A 20,855-nucleotide genomic window follows, 5' to 3' on the forward strand; every position below is an offset into this window, starting at 1 on the left:
AAACCCTGAGTTTGAGAATTTTGAGTCCAGTGACTCTAAGTTCAGGTTTGAACTCTAAATTTGTTGAACCTGCTTCTTGGAACGGGCTCCAGGCGCTCTGCAGAAACTGTCCAAGAAATGTTTTGCCTAATAAAGACAATCATAATGAAAAGACAAGTGGGAATGCTGTTACAATTGATCAAAAGATGAAAGGAGTGTAACTTTAAACAATTTTAGCTGCCGTATTTTCCTGTGATTCTTCCGTTTTTGGGATAATGTGGTTTGATTTTGGAATTGGGATTTCCTCTTTCTTCGTGGAGCACAGATGATCCATATATCAAAGTTGAAGTAGAACTATGTCCTGACAACAAGGCCATCCTCTGCTGACATAGCAGTTTTTGTTCCCCGGGCAGAGCATTTGGGAGTGTGTTTGCAGTGATCACTGCCAGCACGCAGGGAGGTCACCATCAGCGTGTGGGATGTGCACGACCTGCAGCTTTCATTAAACCATAACAACAGAATGCATGGTGGGAATTCAGCAGATGGCGTCAAACCTCTCAGAAATTCCAAACGTTGTCATAAAAGTTGGGATAAAATAATGTAAAAAAAAAAAAAAACAGGCTTTATGAACTTTAAATATCAATAAAAGAGGAAGAAAAAATAAATTATGATAATGAAATGAGCTTTATCCTAAACTTCTAGCAGAGTTTGATCTATTCAGGTGCTTTGGCTGCTTTCTGCTGCAGCTACAACACACGTTTCCCAGAGTTCTTTAGGTGGAGAGTCCTCTACAAGAACTGTTTCAACACAGAAATGTTGAAGCTTGAACATATTTAACCCTGAAGTTGATTAAAGTGATGTGGCCCACTCAGTGTGTTTTCTTTATCACAAATGAGACATTTTTGAACAGCATTTTTTCCTCTGCTCCTGATTCACAACAATTTGACAAAAGAAATACTCAAAAATGCAATTTTAGCTTAATTTTCCTTATATTCGCCCTATGTAATCAGAAAAAAATGCTACAATAACATATTTTTTAATTCATCAGAGTAGGTCTTTCTGGGGTTCAAGTCTCCTCTTCCTGATCATTTCTGTTTTGAATCAGTTTAAAAATAAATTAAAAAACAGTCTTGGTTACTCAAATGATAGAAACTCCCGATAGAAATTGCTGCCCATGTAAGCAGAAGAGAGTTTATGTTTCCCAAATACTTAATTTTTCCTCCAATATTCAGTCAGTTAGCTGTTTGCTTTCACCCTATTTTTCTGCTGCTGAAAGCTGTACCAACACATGAACACTACCAGAGGTTTCACTCACAGATGGACCACGCTCTGCCAGAGGGGGCTCACCTTGGTGTACGCCGCTTCCGTCTCGCCGATGGTGCGGTCGAACGTGGCTCTAGCGGCCAGCCTTTGAGCCAGACTCTTTTCGACTTTGCTCAGCTTCTCTGACAGGATCTGGATGTCGTGCTGAAGTCGCTCCTTCTCCTCTTCCTCCAGCTTGATCTGGCGGTTCAGCTCCTCCCGCTTGGAGTACAGGTCCTCGATGCCTGAGAGGCAGAAGCACAGATAGTTTTTGTGGATCTGCTGCTACTGCTCCAAAAGAAACCCTGAAACCTGCACCAGCTCAAACTGAAAACACTTTTAGAGTGCCCGATGATTTACTGTCAGAATAAATACTTATTTTGATTTCAATGTGACAAAAAAGACATGCAATAAGAATGGTGGATGTTTTCAAACTAAAGTCTTTGCTGTCATCAATCTAATTCACAGGTTAATACTTTGATTTAGGAAATTAAGATTTTTTTTTAATTCGCTTGATTTTTTTAAATTAGTCAGATTTATGCAACCCTGATATACATTTTTAACCAAAGTCCAGCTGTTTTTTGGAACTATTTTAAGTAAATAAAGCCATAAATGTTGGTTTTCAACAAATTAATTTCCAACTTGTTCGAGAAAAAGCGTCCATTTACGTTTGCATTAAGTCATAGAGAGCTCAACCTGGTTTCCAGGTGACGCTGTAATCTGTAGGGATTAATGGAGAGGCGCAAAACCTTCTGTTAAAGAAGCAAATAAATAAATAAAAACAGGTGGATTATAGAAGTGTAGTTAATCTGAAATGAGTTTTCAAACAGAAGAAACTTGTCTTTGTCGTTATATGACAAACAAAAAGTAAATAAGTGGATTATTAATTTAAAATACATATTTTAAAAAGCTGTTTAGAAAAGAGAAAGTGGTGGAAGTCGCTCACATTTGACCAGCTCGTTGTTGTAGGTCTGCAGGGCGGCAGCTTGTTGAGTCATCCCGGTCTCTGCTTCCTTTGCTAGCTAAAAAAGTAACGGCCACTCCTGAAGATTTCCCGCCGTGCTCGCGCTGCTCGGTGCGGGGGAGGGAGCTAACGCGCCATCGGTGACTCTGTGCAAAAAGATGGAAAAACGCCCGAACAAATTCAGCCTCCTCCGTTGCGCTAGAACCCCCTCCTCATCCAGGGCAGCGGGGCTGGAGCTGCCTTGGTTTCCCGGTCAGATTAAGAGACTTCTTCTGCGGCTAAAATTAGATTCACCACGACTGACGTGGCGGTGTTGGCGCCCTCTTGTGGTCTTCAGTGGAATTAATCGGCCTAAATTCTTGAGGTATGTGTTCATCAAAAGGTTCTGAGAAAATACGTGTAGTTTATTAACATAAGATTATATTTCTGTGATGTTATTAAACCTGACATAAGACTACATTTTCAATTATTTTTAGTGTTTTGTATATTCATGAACTGAAACTTTCTAAATAAAGGAAATAATGGTTTTGATTTAAAAAAAGAAAAAAACATACAACTTTTTTTTTTTATCAGAGAAATGTTTGGCTACAAATCTAATATGGCTGGTAGACTTTGGATGTTACTGGCATAATGTAAGTAGTCATGACTAAAAATGTACCAATTACTGGATTGAAGACAGCAACCATGAGTGGATTTTTCTTATCTGAAGTAGAGATCAGTACAGGGCATGCTAATTTAAATTTTAAAATCATAGATGTTTTATTTTACTATCATATTTTTTTATATAGTTCTATTTATATAGTATGTTTTTCGGTTAGTATTATTGCATGTACTGATAACTGTTATCATGCTGCACAGAATTGTGTTAAATGTCTTTTAGTCCTGTTTTCAATTGTAATTGTAGTAAAACATGGCCTTGACACTGACAAACAAAATTCAATTGGGACTCTATTGGGGGGGGGGTCTTGCCCTCCAGATCTTTGTATTTTATTGCGGGGGTGTCAATTGAATTGCACAAGGGGCCAAAATCCTAAACACACCTTAGGTTGCGGGCCGAACAGGATGAATGTTTTTTTAACTCATAAAAAAACAAAATTATTAATACTTTCAAAAAAGCAACTTTTTAAACAAACATATGAGTTAAAAACAGACAGGAATATTATTCCAGAATAAATCAACATAAACTTTCAATATATTACCCTCAATAACAATATATTCTCTCAAAATTCTACAAGTTAGTTAGCAAGAAAACATTGAGCAGTTTATAATAATAATGTTAAATGATATGGAGGGCCAAAAAATAATAACGCCGAGGGCCAGATGCGGCCCCCGGGCCTTGACTTTGACACAAGTGCCCTAAGGGGTCACAACAGCAAATCAGCTCTCACTGATTCGGTTTGGCAGTGGTTTTTATGCTGAATGCCATTCCTGACACAACCCACAGGGAGACCCATACCTAGGACCCCATCTGGCTACCTAGGTAAACAGTAATGTTAAGGGCCTTGCTTAACGACCCACACTGGATTCAGCTCATCGAATCCCCTGGGAATCAAACCCTGATTTGCCATGTCTTGATTTTGACCGTGGTGCAGCGGTAGGCCAGACAACTCCTCATCAGAAGATTGTGGGTTCGATTCCAGCCATGATTCATGTGTGATTCATGTTCCGATCCACTCCAACACTTTCGAGTAGCATATCTCTCACGTCCGGCAGGTGCTAAAACGACTCGTCGCCCACAGGCTGTATGCTAAGCGAGAGAAATGTGAGTTTTATAAAAACTCAATTTCTTTACTGGCCTTCATGATCAGTGATCAGGGCGTGGCTATGGACCAAAGCAGGGTAGACGCGGTGCTGCAGTCGCCTCAGCCAACCACAGTAAAAGTTTCAGAGGTTCCTGGGCTTCGCTAATTTCTGCCGGCGTTTCATTTGGGGCTTCAGCTCGGTGGCGGCTCCTCACCTCCCTCCTGAAAGGAGAAACCAAGCAGCTTCTCTGGACTTTGGAGGCCACCACGGCCCTGAAGAAGCACTTTTCACAAGCGCCCATCCTCCACCATCCGGACCCGTCCACCCAATTCATGGATGCCTCAAGCACAGGGATTGGAGCCGTCCTGTCCCAATGTCACGAGCAGCCCGCAAAAAATGTTCACGTGTGCGTACTTTTCCCGGAAGTTGAATGATGCAGAAAGGAACTGTGACATGGGTGACCGTGAGCTGCTGGCCATGAAAGAGGTGTTCTCAGAGTGGGTACACCGGCGGGAGGGGCAGCTCAGCCATTCCTGGTTCTGACGGACCACAAGAACTTGGAGTTCATTAATGGCGAACCCCCGTCAGGCACGATGGTGTCTGTTCTTCTCTTGCTTCCAGTTCCAGATCTCATATCAGCCATGCTCCAAGAGCGGGAAGGCTGTCCCATCTCCCCATCAGCTTCTGGCCAGACGCCTGCAACCTCAACCCAAACTTCAACGTCCATGGTCTCACATCGCAGTGGATTTCATCACAGACCTATCCCTCTCAAGAGGTAACACCTCAATCCTGTCTGTTGTTGCTCAGTTCTCCAAAACATGTCAGTTCATCCCTCTGCTTAAGCTACCCACCCTCATTGAAACCGCAGAGCAGCTCTTCACCCATGTCTGTCAGCACTACAGCCTCCTTCCATATGGCGTTGGATTGTGGACCTCAATTTACCTTAAAGGCCTCGTGCGGTCAAAGTCAGGATTTTTCTTAAACTGCAATAAAACATTAGTATTTATGTCACAAATGAACCCCCGTATAATTATTTTGTCACCCGCGGCCCCGTGCACTCTCTTCAAACGTTCAAAGATAGCGCGGTCGCTCAGATGTTGGGCAGCCAATCGGTAAGCAGGTCATAGGTCGTGTGACGTCAGTACAGGAACACAAAGCTAGATCCGCTAGTGTTGTGATGACTTTCTGGGCATGGAATTACTTCACATGATAGAATTTGGACTGCCGTGGATTTGGGGATTCGAACGGGATAATGGTGAATAGGTGTGTGGTATTTGGGTGCAGTAATGTGCCAAAGCAGGGGGTCTCCCTTCATGAATTTCCCGTTTCAATGAAGGAGAGGGAGGCATGGAAGCGGTTCGTGTGTCGGACGAGGGACGGGTGGAATGGACCAACAAATAACTCAACAATATGCAGTTACCATTTTACTGCCGAAAGTTTTGTCAACTTAATGCAGGTGGACATGGGACTTGCCAAAAATCTTTTTCTCAAAAAGGATGCTATCCCATGTGTGTACCCCGAAGGGACATTCCACAGCCAGGCTGCAGCCACACATACTCCCCAACCCAGCAGTGCAATGCGAAAAAGACAGGTTTTACAGGTAGGTTTATAAATCATGGGTTTCATAGTTTATTCCCAAATCATTTTAAAACTCATATCAATGTTCATTTAAATAATATATATATATATATGCGTAGATAAGCACAATTTGAGATAAAACATACAATTGAATGTGATGCTGCTAAATATTCTTAGCTCTTCAAAGTCCTATATGACACATGAAATACTGTCATAAAATATTAAAAAAATATATATTGATTCTTAACTCAGTGGGTTATAAGGAGCTGAAAATCCACCCTCTTTAAAATTATTTTTTTGCACATAGTTCCATAACTACATTTATTGCATGGAGGGCAGAACTTTTACCTTACTGTTACATTGTATTTTTCCCCTTGTTACTGAGGCCAGTGCCACCTCAAACAGTGAAGCAGAGGTTAAAGATGAGCTCATGGCAGATTTAGAGACGCACTAGGGCATCAATGTGAGCCTCAACTCCGTTGTCCCTCCCAGTCAAATGCCCAGGTGGAGGGAATGATTTAGGAGATCACATTGCTCATGCGCATCCACCTTGTTTACAATGTGTTGTTTTGTTTTTTTGTCAAAACTGAAGTCTTTTTCATGGTTTTCTATTCCGTCTTTAAAAAAACTGTACTAAAGTCCACTATATTTAAAATGTATCTGCTTTCTATGACTACAATTGTTCCTGTTTAGGGCAGAGGGTTTTCTGGAGCCTGTCCAGCTGTCCTTAAATGAATTTAGAGTATACTCAGTGGACATTTCACCAGCATAAGCAGTCTGGATCATACTCATCATTGTTGATCAAATCTCGAGTTCTAGTCTGTTCCAGGAAAAGCAGAAAGCAAATGTTCTCTATCTGTTTATGGGCTCACTCACATGCTCTTCACCTGGCTTCTGCAGAGAATAACAGTTCAAACCCCAACAGGTCCTCCTAATGGAGAACGCTTTTGGAGTCTTCTGATCATATTTTATTGAATGACAGTGATGTCAATCAATTATTTAAATCCATCCTTTGTGTTTTAAAGGGGTCTGATGATCTCTTTGATTTGATTTGAGTTAGAGTAATGGCATTTTTTAAAAGCCACTAAGCATCCCCTTTAATGCTTGGGAAGGTCCTGGATTATGATCGGTCTTCATCAACTGTTTTGTACCTTGACTCTGTCTGCTACTGTGTTTGGGTCCACCATCCTCCATTTATTCTAACCATCCTGAAACAGCCTTTTCTCTTTCCGCTAATTCTCCACAACCATCCTCCCACCCGGCTGTTGATTCCACAAAGATAACTTCCTTGTTCACTGGGGGCCACATGACAACTCTTGGTCTCAGTTTGAGGAAAATTTGGAAATATGTGAGAAATGCAGATTGTGGGAGTTTTTCTGCTCTCCTTTAACCTTTAGACTTGTCTAACAAAGGTGACTGTCCTCAGAATCGGTTTTGCTTAAAATAAATAAACAGGAACATGTCTTATTTTTATGGTTTTGGACTTTATTGGGCAGAAAAGTAAAAAATAAAAAAATCAGTGGGAGTGACAATAAAGTCCTGATACAGTTTATTAGCTGTAGCCATACCTTGAATAAACTGTGCTCATGCAGAGGTCAGCTAGTAAAAACTGTCATATACAGAGATGCTAGAGCTGTGAAAAAGCCAGAGTCAGAGGAGGCAGTGCCTAGTAACATAATAAAAATGTGTCCTCTAATTTGTGCTATAAATACAGTTTCTAATCATTTTTATCCTCAAAATCTCTGTATTTTGTGTATTTTCTACATAAGAAGCTTCTTGGAACCAGCAGGTTCTTCCTATTTGGAACTGTCAGACAGACTGATCCACAAGGCTGTCCAGTTCTCCATATGCAGTCAATGGCTTATATAAGATGAAATCCCATAAACATGTATAGAGAAATAAACAGCTATTGCTCAGTCATTCTATTTCCACTCTTGCTCTGATACAAGATTCTCCAGACCCTGGTTTCAAGTGGAACAGGTGCAACCTTCCAACAAGCTCACTACTGATTAGCAAGTGTGGTTGCAATAGAAACAGTAACCAGTCACTGCTTATTGATGTCATCTAGCTTCAATGGTGACATCCAAGTCGTGAAAAAATAGCATCTGAATAGACTTAATTTGGTTAGCGCTGGAAGTGAGGTTACACTCACTCTATCCAGTTCTCATGTACAGTCAAAGACTGTAACAATAATACTTAAATGAGACTGTGATCTTAGACAGCTTCAAGTGCCTTTAAAGGGCAATTTTAGAAGTAGTTGGGTGGATGGATGGGAGATGTTCCAAAAAATCATATTTAAGTTGTTATTAAAGCCATTAAAACATTTTTAATGAAAAATTGAGATTACCTTTTAGAATATATTATTAGTGAAATTTATGCTTTCTGTCACCTGATTGTTTTTTTTTTTGTAATTCAATTATTTTCAGTTTTATCAAAAATGATTGGCGATTATTGCAAGGGTTATTAACATGGGGATTATCAGCTATTCCATTGATAGCAAATCAATATCCGTGACGTAACGGCGGGTGGGCGGAGCTAACGTCCAGGCACCATGGCTTCGGTAGGAACCGAGGTGAGTCTGAGAGCTTTATCAATGGTGTAGCTTGTTTCAGTCCCACGTTCCTGCCTTTGTCGGAGAACGTGTGCCTTCCCGGGGCGAGAGGGCTCCGTGTGAACGGGTCGGTTATCGGTGTCGGCTTACCGTAAAGAGCCGCTGCTGGCCCGTAGTCTTCTGCTTTTGTGCTGGACCGGAGGGCAACTGAATGTGCAGGAAGATGCTGCGCCCCGTAACCTGAATGATCACTGCTGGCGCGTTGTGAGCCTTTCGCTGGGGGTTTGTCATTCATGGTACAGTCTCATAACATCAGTCTGACCGTGTCCAGCTTTCGCGCTGCATAATAAATTGCAAAAACAGTGTCTTTTAAGGAATTAAATCTGCCCATTGTGGTCTCCTGCCGGCTTACAGCTCAACAACTGAATCCGGTCTCCAAGCTAACTAGCAACGATGCTAGCTAGCAAATTGTTCATTTTCCCCTCTAATTCCCTCACATGTGAAATTATTTTTAAGCACCTGGCTTTAAAACACACAGACCTATCTAAATTGTGTCTGGAAAATGACGGATAATTTATTATTTGAGGATGTTACCCTCATTTGCTCCACTGTGTGTTGGCTAACTGATGCAGGCAAATGAAGGTAGCACCGCTGCTACAGCCTCCTCAGCACGGAGCTCCTCAGGCGCTTCAGCTTTCAAACCGACTCTCCTCGCTGCTCTTTGGTGTATTAAACCATTTATCTTGGGTTATATTCTGTCCTGCTATCTTGCTTTAGCTGCTTGCTGCTGTCCGGCGCCTTTTTTCAATGAGGATATCAAGTTAGCACTCGGCTAGCTGCTTCGTGCTGCTTTAGTTGGCACCAAACCTCCCCCTATTTTAAATAATCAACAGTGGGGATATTTGAATCTAAATCTTTTGTTACATAATCGCATATATCCAGGGATATTCAGTCTTTGTTTCAATTTTAATAGCTTTGGTAGATGATTGATAGATGTGTTCAGCAGAGGTCGCTCAAGCTACACCAAGGGAGCTGTTCAGGACAGCTGAGTGTCATAGGGTTCAGCAGACACATTATTTTCTTCACATACATATGTTAGAAAAAGTAGAAGACACTAAAAGAGAATCGCCTCTATATGCTTTCATTGATATTGTCACATCTGCTCTTTTATGTTTTCTTTATACTTACCTTAAATTGGATTTTATCTTTTTAGTTGACAAAATATGTCTTTCTTGTCACACACACACACATGAATTTAAGTATTGAGCTATTCATTTAAAGACCCACTCCAGTGGAAATTGTGTTTTTACCATGTTCTTGTTCTTTTTAAAATGTTGGAGGACATGTATAAAGAAAATTAGGATTATAAATGCATTTTTTAGTTTTTTGTTTTCAAATCAGTGTGAATCAGGAGAAGACAAAAAAATGCTGCTTCACAGAAGCTTGTAGCTACGTAGAAGCTGCATCGCCAAGCTACAGGCTCCTTGCTCCGCTACAATCTGATTCATCAACTTGTGGACGTATAAATCCATGTACTTTTTTGTTTTTCCTCGTCCGAGCTATTATCTGGCTCACAACTGTACAGCTGGATGGCTCCAATATTGCACGCCGTCAATTATTTATTTATTTTTGCTAAGTTAATGTTAGCTTGGTATTGAGGGACTGTAAGCTATATATAGGATATAAGCAAAGGAATAATGGGAAATTAGTGCAGGCTTACTCTTTGCCAACAGTCCCACCCACAAGCCTTTCAAAGTAAACTATATCCATGTATATGATCACATATGACCTTTGGAATGCTAAAAAACATTTTTTTTAAATAAAATATTAGTTATTTTCGTGAGGTTTTTCCCACCTGGAAGTAAAATGACTTTATTCTTGAGGCTCCGCCTGCCACTGTGTCATCCTAGAACCATTCTTTGGCAGCGTGTTTGTGTTTCTACCACATACATAAGCAACATCCAAACTTGATAAAAGATGGATGCACATACCATATATTAGTTTGTTTTTTTAAATAATTATGTTAATCAACAATTCAAAAGTGATGGCTGATTTTGATTGTTTAATTTTCAATAAATTTGTATTTATTGTTACTTTTCGAAGTTTTGAGTGATTTCAATGAGAATTGTGGGTTTGTCCTTCTTTAACTGAGGGGTACCAACAATTTTGTCCTCTACTGTATCTGCCTTCAGTAGCCCTGGCCATCGCTACAGTGGTTCACAACACAAATACACTTGGCGTCTGCACGTCTGTACCCGACCGGGGATGAGGGCGCTAAAAGAGCCCAACGTCTAAAGTCTGTTTGAGCTGGAATTTATTGAAGACAGGACCCAGTTGGAAGATATACAGTATTGTGCATCAAAAATGATTTTTTTTTTTTTTTTTTGCTGATCACTGCAAGCTCCTTGGAGAAACTGAGTGTTGTTGTTAGACTGGGGATGGTGCTGGCAGCGCAGACTCTTCCTGTGAAGAGAACCTGCTCGTTTTCATGGGTATGGGACGGGCTCCTGTTGAGAGCGCAATTTTTTAGACGATTATTCAGAAATGCATGAATGTATCAAAATACCACTTTGAGGTTCTTTAGAACAAGAAATAAACAGTATAATATATTTAAAAGCTCAAAAATTTGGTTTTTCATGGTATGGCCCCTTTAATTATTGAGCAAATCTGTTTAACCCTTCCGCTCTCCTTAGTTTGTTTACATTAAAAGTGGGGTCATCTGGACACCCCAAGACAGTGCGCTGAACTTTTTTTTATCTTTGATTTTTGAGTTTCACTAATGTCCATGACAGACATAAAATCCTGTCCACCTTTGTCATGGAAGAACTCGCATATCAATATGTGGTTGGAGTCATCTGGACCCCAAAGAGAGCGGAAGGGTTAAGAAAGTTGTAAAATATCAAGTTTTCACCAGATATCACTCACAATCTAAGTTCAATGTGACTGATAAAAAAAAAATAAAAAATGTGATGACCCAGCATTCTAGCAGCATTTAACCTTTCTGCTCTCCTTGGCTTGTTTACATTAAAAGTGGGGGGTCATCTGGACCCCACAAGACAGTGCACTGAACTTTTTTTCATCCTTGATTTTCACTAATAATAATCATAATAATAAGCTTTGTTTATAATTACTTGAATTGTCCATACAGACCCTAAGTGCTGTACAAAAAGGGGATAAAAATATATGAAGAATCAAATAAAATAATTTGATTTAAAGTGTACAATGAAACTACATTCTCAAAAAAAAATAACATCACCAAAAAATAAATAAAAACAATAAAAAGAGTAAATGGCGCGCAGAGGGATAAAAGTGAGGCGACCTGTTCACTTAGTATTAAAAGCCAAATTAAAAAAGTGGGTTTTAAGAGAAGACTTTAAAACAGACAATGATGAGGACTCTCTTACATGAATTGGAAGATCGTTCCAGAGTTTGGGAGCGGCTGCCGCAAAGGCACGGTCCCCTCTAAGTTCGAATTTTGTTTCTGGAATTGTTAAAAGCAGCTGATCAGCTGATCTTAGAGGATGGGAGGGGACATAAGGCTGCAGCAGCTCAGAGAGGTAAACAGGTGCCAAGCCATGTAAGGATTTAAAAACAAATAAAAGGATCTTAAAATGAATTCTAAAATGAACAGGGAACGTCAATGAGAGACATAAACTCCTGTCCACCTTTGTCTACATTTGTCATGGAAGGAATCACACATCAATATATGGTCGGAGTCATCTGGACCCCAAAGATAGCGGAAGGGTTAAACTGATCACTTATGCACAAATCTTGGATACGTGTCAAGTCTCAAATCAGATCTGTGAGTAAATACGGTTTTGTGTGCGAAACAAGCGATTCATGTGTAATTTTTAAAGATTTGTGTATTTCAAACTTTTTTAATTTTAAGTGCTGCATGTGTACATTGTATTTTTTTTTTTAACCCTTGGGGGAGTGGTGAGCTGCAGAAACAGCTGCTCGGGAACCATTTGCCGTAACTGCAATCTTAATCTTAACCATAGCTCTTCCTCTGGGTCCGTACGGCCAAGTAGAAAGTTCAGCACTGACCACTCGTATTTTGAAAATTAGAGAATAGACGATGGCAAGTTTGTGTGTCTGTTGGTGAGATTGTAAGCTGTGTGACAGCAATGACTTGGCATTCTCAACCACAGTCTGAATTCCTCCCTCATTCCTAGCCCTTCTCCCTTTCTCTTCATTTAGCTCTCCAAATGGAGAGTTATGAAAAAATAGTGTGTCATTTTTCGTCACTTTTGTTCGATGACGTCACCAAAAATCGGCGGTCCGCTAGCATTAGCGTGGAGCTTCCAGCGCTTGAATATAGATAACAACAGCGGTTTTATAACTTTAGAAAGGTCATGCTACAACAACAAAAAAATCATATTCTGTGCTTCAAAGCGCACCCACGTGAAGAAAAGCGCTTCTCAGCGCGATGTGGTTTACCTTCGCAATGGAGAACTTTCTCCGCCTGGAGAGTGAAATTAAAAAAAAAATTCCTGGATATGACTTGCACTTAAACTGCTCCTTTAAATGGAGGGGGATGGAGAAAGGAAGAATTCAGACTGGGCCTAACACACATAATTTTTGCATCAGCGAAAAACCAATTAGATGAAAGCAGAAATATAAGCTTTTATAACAGTTTTGGTTGATCATCTAATAAAAGAAAATTAGCAGTAAAGGTGTTGACAAAAAAATCATTATTAGTCAAGCCTAAGTTAAAAAATAAATAAGTTTTTACTTCTGCATAGGTACTGCATTTTGGATTGGATACTCATTTGGTTGTGAGTAGTGGGTACTACATTGGACTTGTAATCACCCATTTAGGCCAGGCTTTATCACTATACTATTAAAGACCCACTATAATTTAGAATTATACAGTTCGTGATTAGAAATGGTTTATTTCAAGCAAACAAGATAGATTGCCTGAAAGGGAGTGGGAGGGAGCGAACTTATATAATCCCTCCCCGGCTTGCCCTTACCATTTTCTTTACTTGTATTTTCATTATCCTGTTTATTATCATCATTAATGAAAATAATGTTTTAGATGTTGGAAATGTTGGATTGAGGACATATATAAAATAAATTTAAGGTTAAAACTGTTTTGCTTAGTATTTCTTTATTCAAATCGTGATGAATCCGGAGAACACAAAACCATTGATTTAAAGAAGGTCTGGTTTGTGACGCAGTAACTTCCATGGGTGAGCCAAGGTCTCCTGGTTCCACCCCAATTCTAAATCTTTCTCTTGAAGACAGAGGCCCAATCCGAATCCTTCCCTTCTCCCTTTCCCTTCATTTAGTCCTCCAAACGGAGAGTTGTGTAAAAAACAGTATCTCCAAATTTGGACGTTACTTTCGTATGGTGACGTCGCCAATAATCGACAGTCCACTAGCTATAAGTCTGGTGCTTCCAGCTTGTAAGTCATTACTTACATTTCAATGTAAACTCCTATGTTCCAGAGCGCACCCACATGAAGAAAAGCGCGTCTCAGCGTGACCCAGTTTACCCTCACCCAGAGGACTTTGTATCCCTCTGGTTGGAGGGTTGGATTAAAAAAAAAAAATTCCAAACACCACTGCACTAAAATGGCCTTTCAAATGGAAGGGAAGGGAGAAGGGAAGAATTCAGATTGGGCCAAAGAGATCTATTAATGCAGGGGTGTCAAACTCCAGGACTCGACGGCCAGTGTCCTGCATGTTTTCCAACAAATCTGCTATTGAAGCTCCTTGTTGGCTTGATACACCAAGGGAAGATTTCTAGAAAACCAGCTGGGGGCTGGCCCTCGAGATCTGGAATTTGACACCCTTGCATTAACGTCTTCATTTCCTTTTCTGAGCTGGTATCTGGATTATGATTGTACAGCTGGATAGCTCTAATATTGCTCGCCATTTTTTTGCTGCGCTAAAGTTAGTTTAGGGGTGTGAGTGGTTGCAAGCTAGCAGAACAGTGTAAACAAAGGAATGCTGGGATATTAGCGTAGGTAAATCGCAAATGGCGTATACTTATATAGCGCTTTCTTGAAGGCAGAAAGCGCTTTACAGTCACAGTCCCATTCACCCATTCACGCACTGATGGCGACAACGCTGCCGAACATTGGCGCCAACCTTCCACCAGAGGCAATGTGGGGTTCAATGTCTTGCCCAAGGACACTTCAACACATGGGTGGTCAAGGCAGGAATCGAACCTTCAATCTTACGATCAGAGGTTGACCACCTTACCGTTGGCCCATAGCCGCCCAACGTAGGGTTACTTCTGTGCTAACAGGCCCAAATCCCACAGGCTCTATTGTGCTGCCTTCTTGACACAGGCTTTTTGATTTTTGCTGAAAACTCCACAATCATAATTAAAACACCATGGAAACAATTTATAAAATAGAAAAAACAATAGTTGGAATTGCATGAGACTTTAAATTATTTGGAATGCCATAGGGTGTAAAACCTCTACCAATACAATGCAATTTGCTTTGCAGCGTCATTTTCAAAATGGTTAGCAACTAAACTAAATAGTCTTAAAACAGGACAAAGTAGCCTTCCTAAACTTATAAAAACAATACAAAAATCCATATCAGCAGACTAATGTCACTTTAAAGTTATTTCTTATAATGGTTTGAAATATCTGCTGTGTTTGACCCTTACCTTGTTCTCCAATAATCCTGCTACTTACTCTTGGCTTGGCTTTTGTGCTAGGCTCCTAACGTCCAAACACAATACTTCACAGCCACATGATAAATTGTTATTTACAATGGCCTATGTCTTTGTTTGTACTCTTGAGTCATGGCCTCTTGTCTATCCAAAAGTAGGAAGGTATCGGAATATGTTTTTACTTCTTCGTAAATATAAAATGCAAATCAAATGTACTTTTCGATTCCCAAGTTCAAATCAGCTATTAGTACTAGCATCTTCAGCGGGCACATCCAGCTCACAGCATTCACACTAGCATAATCGCTTCTAACACTATGTATCTAGCTTTTTAAAAATGTTTTAGTTTTATTTTTTCAATGAAGATTACGGAAATTAATTATTTAAGATTTGGCTAGGTGCGGCTTTCTGGGAAACCGTAAATGTTTACATTTAAGCTGTGATTGATACACTTTTTCTGTTAGCCTATAAACCGACCCAGCCCCGCATCAGGGAGGAAAGCAGTCTGTCTTAGTAAAGTGCATCAAGTGTGTAATAACTGCATGAAAGGGTTTTACATTCTTAAAACTTCTAATTTAAGATGATTACTTTACGAATTTTGTCTATCACAGCTTACTTTTTAGAACATAGTTCTCTTAGAAAATAAGGACCCTTATACTAAGCGAAATCTTAGTTCTCAGAAATATCGAATCTGCTTTAGTTTTGAATATGTCCAAATAAAGCAGAAGTTGTGCCTAAAAATGTCAGTATACTTCAGTGTAGGCTATGACGCTGTTATGTAGTGGTAAAGTTTTGCTTGCACTTTTTCTCATTTTCTACTTTAGGGTCAGTAATGAATGATGTTCTTATAGCATTTAGCAATTGGATTATGGTGTCATCTAAGGATGTAATGATTCATTTGAACAAGAATTAGATTCAATATTTTTTTTTCTGGCTCGATTCACTTTCAATTTTTATTCATTTTAAATTATCCCATTTGATCCGATTCACTGACCTAAGATTGATCCAGGACATCTTCGGTCAAAACTTCAACCACTCTGACTCAGGGTATTGAACAGTGTAGATTAAGTTTTTAACATTCATTGAGTATCTTGCAAGATAATCAAGCAGTGGTGTGTACTGGCAAGAGTCTGGTGATATGACACATATCGTGGTATGAGTGTCACAATACAATATGTATCGCAATATATCCCAAGACTGTATCCGAGCAATTTTTCACAATTTTAAAAAAAAAAAGAATGTAAAACTCTACCTGAATATTAATAAACCTTTCATGTCAATAAAATGGTAAAAATTTGTTTTATTAAATGATCACAATGCTAAGGACTGCAACTGTCTCTCATGTACAAGTTGCTTTTACCAAAAAAAGTGGTGCTTTTCTATTGGTAACTAAGAAATATTTGTTCTTAAAGGGAACAATCAGTATTGTTTCTCCATATTATATTCAGCAACATGATAATCTTAGCATACATGTTCAAACAAAGAATCGCTAGGACGAACTAGGCAGATCCTACACAAGGATAAAAGCCTGGTCTATTTCTATTGTTTAAGTTAAGGTCAGAGCTGCTGTTTGTGTGTGTTCTAAAATTGTTCAAAATTATGAAAAGAATATGTCCAGACAAACAAATATGAAGTGGTAGCTAATCTGTGTTTACACTGTAGCGTTGCAGAGGTTACATTTCCTCAGTGTTTGCACAGTGTAAATGGCAGTGTGCCATTGTGGCCTATGTGTGTTGTATTGCTTATGGTGTACAAACATACTCTGGTAATTTAGAACAGAGTTGTCATTGTTCAGGTATGATACAAAAGAAGCAGCCAGCAAATCTTGATCTGCATTCCAGTCTCCCTTGCATATCACCTGAGGGGGGAACCTCTTTCTCTTTTGAATCACGTAGAACAGTTCTTCCAGTTTGGCTTCATACTGGTTTACACTGTCATCAGAGGGTTAGAAATGCTCACAGATTTTCTGTCAGTTATCGAATTTTCTAAATGAGCAGTAATTTCGGACAGACATTTGGAATCTTGCTTTGAAATATATTTTTTCTTATTGATTTTTGGATTGTTTGGCAAATCAGATTTTGATGTGAAGATTGAAAGTATTCATCCATGGCTTACATCTGTGGTTTTGTTTTGTTTGTCCTGTGGTGATTTATTTTGTCATTTATTGATCTAAGGCTTATTGGAGATAGACGACTCCTGTTGAGAAGTTTAAATAACGGCTTAATGTCTGCAGTAGTTCCACTGATTACTGCAGCTTTTAATCTCTCTTCTGCTCTTTGTGTTTAGGGCTGGTTGTTGACATAGAGGCGTTTTCTGCCCAAAAACAATAGAACAGAACGTGTACATATTAACACACAAAGAGGGGATGTAGATCGAGATTAGTTTTTAAAGCATACAAGGCTGAATTTCAGAAATCTGTGGAATGAGTGTTGGTGTGATGAGTCAGATATAAAAATGCTTATTCGTTGATTGTGTGGGGTTTTAAAGGCATCTCAAGTACCCACCGAGCTTAGGCATTGGAATTGTCCTTGGTGCCTTCAGTGTCTATGAGGACTTTGAGTCTAACGACAAGGATTGGGTTGGGGAACTGACTGAGCATGCTCTGTGGAGACACTCAGAAGAGGAGGACCGACAGAGGGAGCCATCAGGTCACATGACCAGTGAGGTAAATGTGCATGCGGGGAAAGAAAAGGAAAAGAGGAGCAATCTGTTGGCGGCATTCTGGCACTCTCTTCCTCTGCCGTTCTTCAAACCCACACTCTCTCCGTCACTCACTCTCTCTCTTTGACGCCGCCTTCTTCTCAATGGAGGCCATGAGAAGAAAGCAGGTATGATGCTTCTTGGAGGCACACAAGGGAAAAAAAGACATGCTAGCTTAATGCTCTTCACTCTTGGTTTGTTTATGGTGATCTAAGGAGGAGAAGGCTCCTGTTTGACTTCTCCTTTGGTCACATTCTGAACAAATCATGCAGTTTGGTGTGAGCTCTTGCTGTCTTGTGTCTGTGCGTTAAAGTAGCAAAAAACTGCCTTTCATTCTTGTTGTGGAAAGGCGTACCTTGTGTTGCTAATCATTTTGAGTGATGGCAGTGCAGATGTGTCAGAAGAGGTGATTGACACACCTGTGTTTGCCGCATGTGTTTTCTGATCTGGAAAAGAGGAGTCCCAGCTACTGGAGATCTAGAATTGGTTTTTATTTCCAGAATCCAAATCCTGGGTTCTTTTAAGTGTGACTTGTTCGTCACTGTCACCTTCTTTGCTTTCAGTTGTGTGTATGTAATGAGGCCCCTGTGGAGGTGATGCATGTGCAGCACCGGAGAACGTGTGTGCACATACGGCTGAAGATACAGAAGGTATATTGTGCTGTAATCTGAACAGACCTGCTGTTTGGTTGGAGATGGCTGAAGGAGCCCGTACTCACCCGGTGTTCATGTTCCTGAGACGCTGCTAAACGCTCCTAAACCCTGTGTTCCCTCTTTAATGTCTCCCTTTCTGATAAATCATTTCAGATGAAAGCTGTTGTCAAATGTTGGTCGTGTTTAAAGCATGGCATTTCTTAAATTAGCCATATGCCATTGTTTCATTCTGTGTTTTTAACCTTTTGATTGGCTTGCAAATGAGGGTAGTGTTAATAATGTAGGCTGGACATGTTCTGTGCTTGTGGTCTTGGAGCTGGCATGAAGTGAACTATAGAGGAGACATGACAGCAGCTTTTGTGACCACACAGGCAGCAGCTTTTAGTGTTTTCTTTTCCTTCTGGCATTTTATTTTATATTAGGAAAAACAATCCTTCATTTCTTCAAAACAACAGCCTGCAGACAGATACATTCAAGAGGCATTTGCAAGACAAAGGAAACACATTTGGTGTTTGGCTGGACAGCAACTGAGCAGTATCGGTTTCTGAATGCCTCAAGAAGACGTGTATCAAGCGTCTCCAAACTGATGAGTTTAATGCCTGAGAGAAAAAAGGTAGATGATTGCTTGTCCTCTGGGTGTTGGCTCTCAGTACCTTGCAGAGTTTATTGTGAAATGCAGTTCTGCTTTGTGTTTCAGCAGCTCTGACTTCTTTGAAGGTTTCTTGGAACAGATCTAAAGATAGGTCACATCAGTACGAATGCCCAGGCCTTCACAGTTAACATGATATTGTAGGCATAGTCAAAGTCTAGGGAGCTTAAATTATATGAAGCATTTGGAATGTCAAACCGATTGACATAAAGGGTGTAGATCATCATCATCATCATATGGATTGTTCATTTTAATAGAAAAAAAGTAGGCTTTACAATAAATTTATTTCAATTTTTCCTTTAATGTCATGTTTGCTGATGTTTCCTAATCCAATGGAAAAAGCTGGGCAGCTCCCACAGCTTTGGCCTCACATTTGGTGCTGGTTCAGCAGCCTCCATGTTCCCATCCACAGGCCTCCAGGCCCTTCCAGGCCCCCTCTAGTGGAAACCTGCTGCAATGGCCGTGCTATGTCAGTGAACAGTCTGGTTGCGAAATGGCGGAGATCTGCAGACAGCCTTCTCTGCCTCCCTTCCCCCCTCTCTGCTCTGTCTCCTTTGTGAGTGTTCCACCTTTCACCACTAGGGGGAGAGAAGAGACTGGCATTGCAGTATTTTGATTTTCCCAACTGGCTTCCCAATGTCTGAAATGAAGGAACCGAAGGTTTCTTCCTCTCCTGTGCACACCGCTCCTTCCTGTAGGTGCTGCACCAGGCAGGACTGCCCCAGACCTGTCGGTCTTTGGCAAACACCTTCAGTTCTTGTGCTTGCAGGGTAGCAGTTGGCCAAATCTGTTTGCTGTTTGACAAAGTGCTTGTTAGAATTTGTTTAAAGAGTGATTTGGGTTGTGCCCTGATGGATCTTTCAGTTGGGAGTTTGGTTGGTGAATGCGCAGAGCCCTCAGGAATAACTGGCTTTCTTTTTCTGTCAAAGGGAATGTTTTAGTTCTCTTGTTAGTAAAGAAAAATGTTGCACTTTATGGGGAGAATCAGATTTAGAGGCTGCTTTTTACTTGTTGCTAAATATGACCCCTGCCCCCAGTTAACATTAGCCTGTGTCCTTTATTCTGCTGGGAATGAGGGCTGAACGTGTGTGTGATCATCTTTAGCTGAAATAGGTCAGTGTTTCTTTGAAGTCTCAGCTGAAAGGCTGCAAAGATGGAAGAGTTTGTAAAGAGGCGGCTGGCTTTGGGAGGCAAAGCCTTAGAGAAAGCACAAGTGAGTTACCCAGTCCTCCCCAGTCCTCTGGGGCTTTTTTCCCCCCCAAGGTGGAAGGCGAACGTTTGATGATCAGTGGGTGGTTGAGGTTTCTTGCCTCCACTTTTCTACTTTTCAAACTATAAGTCAAGCAATGAACACGTGCAGAGCTGTCTTTGTCTAAACCAGGGGTCTGCAACCTGCGGCTCCAGTGCCACATGTGGCTCTTTAACCCCTTAGTGGCTCTCGGGTTAAAGAAAATTACAACATTTTTAATTTTCTGGAGTAACATATTTTAGATTTATCTTATAGGTTTTTTAAGCAAAAAGTCATAAAAGTCAAAACGTTTTTCAACTCCTTCACAAACAGTTGAAGGACAGTATGTATCATTCCACCGGGATCCTGACTACAGTATCTATAATGCTTCAACAATCCATCCATCAAGCAGTTTGTCTTCATAGTTTAACAAAACTGAAACATTTTGACACACGTTTGGGTACTGCTTACCTTAGAAAATCAATTTGAAATCAGTGCACACAACCAGAATTCACATACCAGAATTTAAATTGCACTTTCTATCTTCAAATAAAAGTTCAAGGATTATAGTTTTGAAAAACATGATAAAGGTCACTTCATGAGCTCTGGTTTATTTATTTATTTTTAATTTATATTTATGAATTTCAGGTTGAGATGCACCACAAACAGTGGGTCTGTTTGTGTTTCTTTTTCATCACTACTGACATTTTACTGCCTATTAATGCATTCCCTGCATTGGGATGATTTAATATTGTACAGGATGCCTTTTATTTTGAAAGGAAGTCATGTAGACTTCTAAAGAATTAGAAACTAATTCATATTTTGAAAAAAGGCTGTTTTTCTCTTTATGTTTCTGTTTTATTTATGCTTGAAAA

General features: G+C 40.1%; 2 protein-coding genes across 11 annotated transcripts in view; one reads left to right on the forward strand and one right to left on the reverse strand.

Moving 5' to 3' along the window:
* The window catches only part of ssna1 (Sjogren syndrome nuclear autoantigen 1), a 4,428-nt gene extending 1,881 nt beyond the window's left edge, over nucleotides 1-2,547 (reverse strand). Inside the window, exons 1-2 of the mRNA XM_024299546.2 lie at nucleotides 2,228-2,547; nucleotides 1,327-1,526 (exon numbers count right to left, since the gene is read on the reverse strand). Coding sequence (XP_024155314.1) covers nucleotides 1,327-1,526; nucleotides 2,228-2,279 — 252 coding nt within the window. The 5' untranslated portion in view covers nucleotides 2,280-2,547. The remainder of the gene's footprint in view (nucleotides 1-1,326; nucleotides 1,527-2,227) is intronic.
* A 2,706-nt stretch (nucleotides 2,548-5,253) lies between these two features.
* The window catches only part of ehmt1b (euchromatic histone-lysine N-methyltransferase 1b), a 37,477-nt gene continuing 21,875 nt past the window's right edge, over nucleotides 5,254-20,855 (forward strand). For 3 of the 10 annotated variants that reach the window (XM_024299451.2, XM_024299452.2, XM_024299454.2), the window contains exon 1: nucleotides 5,254-5,588. In XM_024299451.2, the coding sequence (XP_024155219.2) occupies nucleotides 5,319-5,588 (270 nt within the window). In that variant the 5' untranslated portion in view covers nucleotides 5,254-5,318. Of the gene's footprint in view, nucleotides 5,589-7,979; nucleotides 8,139-8,163; nucleotides 8,245-8,394; nucleotides 8,414-17,436; nucleotides 17,579-20,855 lie in introns of those variants that run through there. The other 7 variants (XM_024299455.2, XM_024299453.2, XM_024299456.2 and 4 more) reach the window with 6 other exon arrangements.

This window comes from Oryzias melastigma, linkage group LG12 (genome assembly GCF_002922805.2).
Source record: "Oryzias melastigma strain HK-1 linkage group LG12, ASM292280v2, whole genome shotgun sequence".
NCBI lineage: Eukaryota > Metazoa > Chordata > Actinopteri > Beloniformes > Adrianichthyidae > Oryzias > Oryzias melastigma.